Genomic DNA, 1,323 nt, shown 5'->3' on the forward strand with positions numbered 1-1,323 from the left:
TTTCAGCTGAGCTGGGGCTTTTGTTTGCCACTCTTTACTCTCAGCCTCTCTGCACAAGGACACGTGTAACAACAGTGCCAGGACTCTGTACCTTTACACCTCTCTGCCTGAACCCTGTCTTGTTCCCTTCTGCCAGCACCATCTGTTTCTGCAGCACAAACAGAGACTGCAGACAGGTTAGAAGCAAGGACACATTTTAAATGAGACTCCTCATTCCACAGCACTTAAAACAAGGACAGAGGAGCTTTGCCTACATTTTCCATGATTTGTTGTGTCCCAGTGTTCATAAGGCCAGCACTGATTGTGGAAATGTCACTGCTAACAACAGATAATATTTCATCATGACTGTGCTACTCCACTCAGCATGTTTACAACTCAGTCAAGAAGGTCTTTTCTCCTTTTCCCCATTCAATTCCCAATTGCAAATACAGAATAAAAGTGAAATGGATGGAAAGTAACATTTTCCCTTAAGTCACTACAAACAAAACACAAGTTTGTTCAATGCCAAACCATGGTTTATTGGCAGTTGCTCTCAAACACGGATGGCTGAATATGATAAAAAGATATTTGTAAAAAAACCCACAGGAAAACAAACAGATCTCATCTTGAAATGCATCACTTGAAGGCATTGATTAAGGGGACACCGTGTGCAGGCAGTTCCTGGTGCAACTGACGGAACAACATGGCACATTTGTTCCTTTCCTGGATCTTGCCTAGGGTGTGGAACAGCCTGGCTTGGAAGTAGAGAACATCTCTGAGCTGCTCTTTGCAGTCCACTTTGGCAAAGTAAGTCTTGGCTTCATTTAGATTCAAGATAGCAGATTCCAAAGCTGTGGGGAAAAGGGGAACAGTCATATTTAAGAGAATATCACAGTGACAACTCCAAGCAATACAGCTCAATTCTAAGGAGCCCATTTATAAATTCCTCAGCTTTTCAAACCACTTGTGTCTTAGCAACATGGTCTCTCAGCTGGTTTTTGCTACTCAGCCTTTGCTGCAAAACAGGGGTGTGAAAGTGTGCAGATAAACAAGGCTCCAGTGCAAACGTCTGATAACCAGGTGACACTCTGCAGCATCACTGAAACTTTAGCAGTGATGGTGTGGCAGGACTGCAGTAGAGACACTGGCTAGTACTCCTGAGCACGGTTTCAGCAAGCAGAATTACTCTTCACACTACCTTCAATCTTCTTTTGAGAAGTGTACGAAGCTGCAGAAGCCACCTGACATTTGGCCACCAAGAACATGGCACAGCCTTTGTCCAGGACAGCTCCGTGGGCCAAGACAGGTTCTATTGCCATGTGCAGGATATTCAGGGCTTGTTCA

General features: G+C 44.4%; 1 protein-coding gene across 2 annotated transcripts in view; it reads right to left on the reverse strand.

Annotated features, from left to right (window-relative positions):
- Window positions 1-509: 509 nt before the first annotated feature.
- Window positions 510-1,323, reverse strand: part of ANAPC5 (anaphase promoting complex subunit 5) — an 11,701-nt gene continuing 10,887 nt past the window's right edge. For both annotated transcript variants that reach the window (XM_009073748.1, XM_009073749.1), the window contains exons 14-15: window positions 1,178-1,323; window positions 510-830 (exon numbers count right to left, since the gene is read on the reverse strand). The exon at window positions 1,178-1,323 is cut by the window's right edge and continues 29 nt beyond it. In XM_009073748.1, the coding sequence (XP_009071996.1) occupies window positions 616-830; window positions 1,178-1,323 (361 nt within the window). In that variant the 3' untranslated portion in view covers window positions 510-615. The remainder of the gene's footprint in view (window positions 831-1,177) is intronic.

This window comes from Acanthisitta chloris, unplaced genomic scaffold (assembly GCF_000695815.1).
Source record: "Acanthisitta chloris isolate BGI_N310 unplaced genomic scaffold, ASM69581v1 scaffold45644, whole genome shotgun sequence".
In the NCBI taxonomy this organism is placed as follows: domain Eukaryota; kingdom Metazoa; phylum Chordata; class Aves; order Passeriformes; family Acanthisittidae; genus Acanthisitta; species Acanthisitta chloris.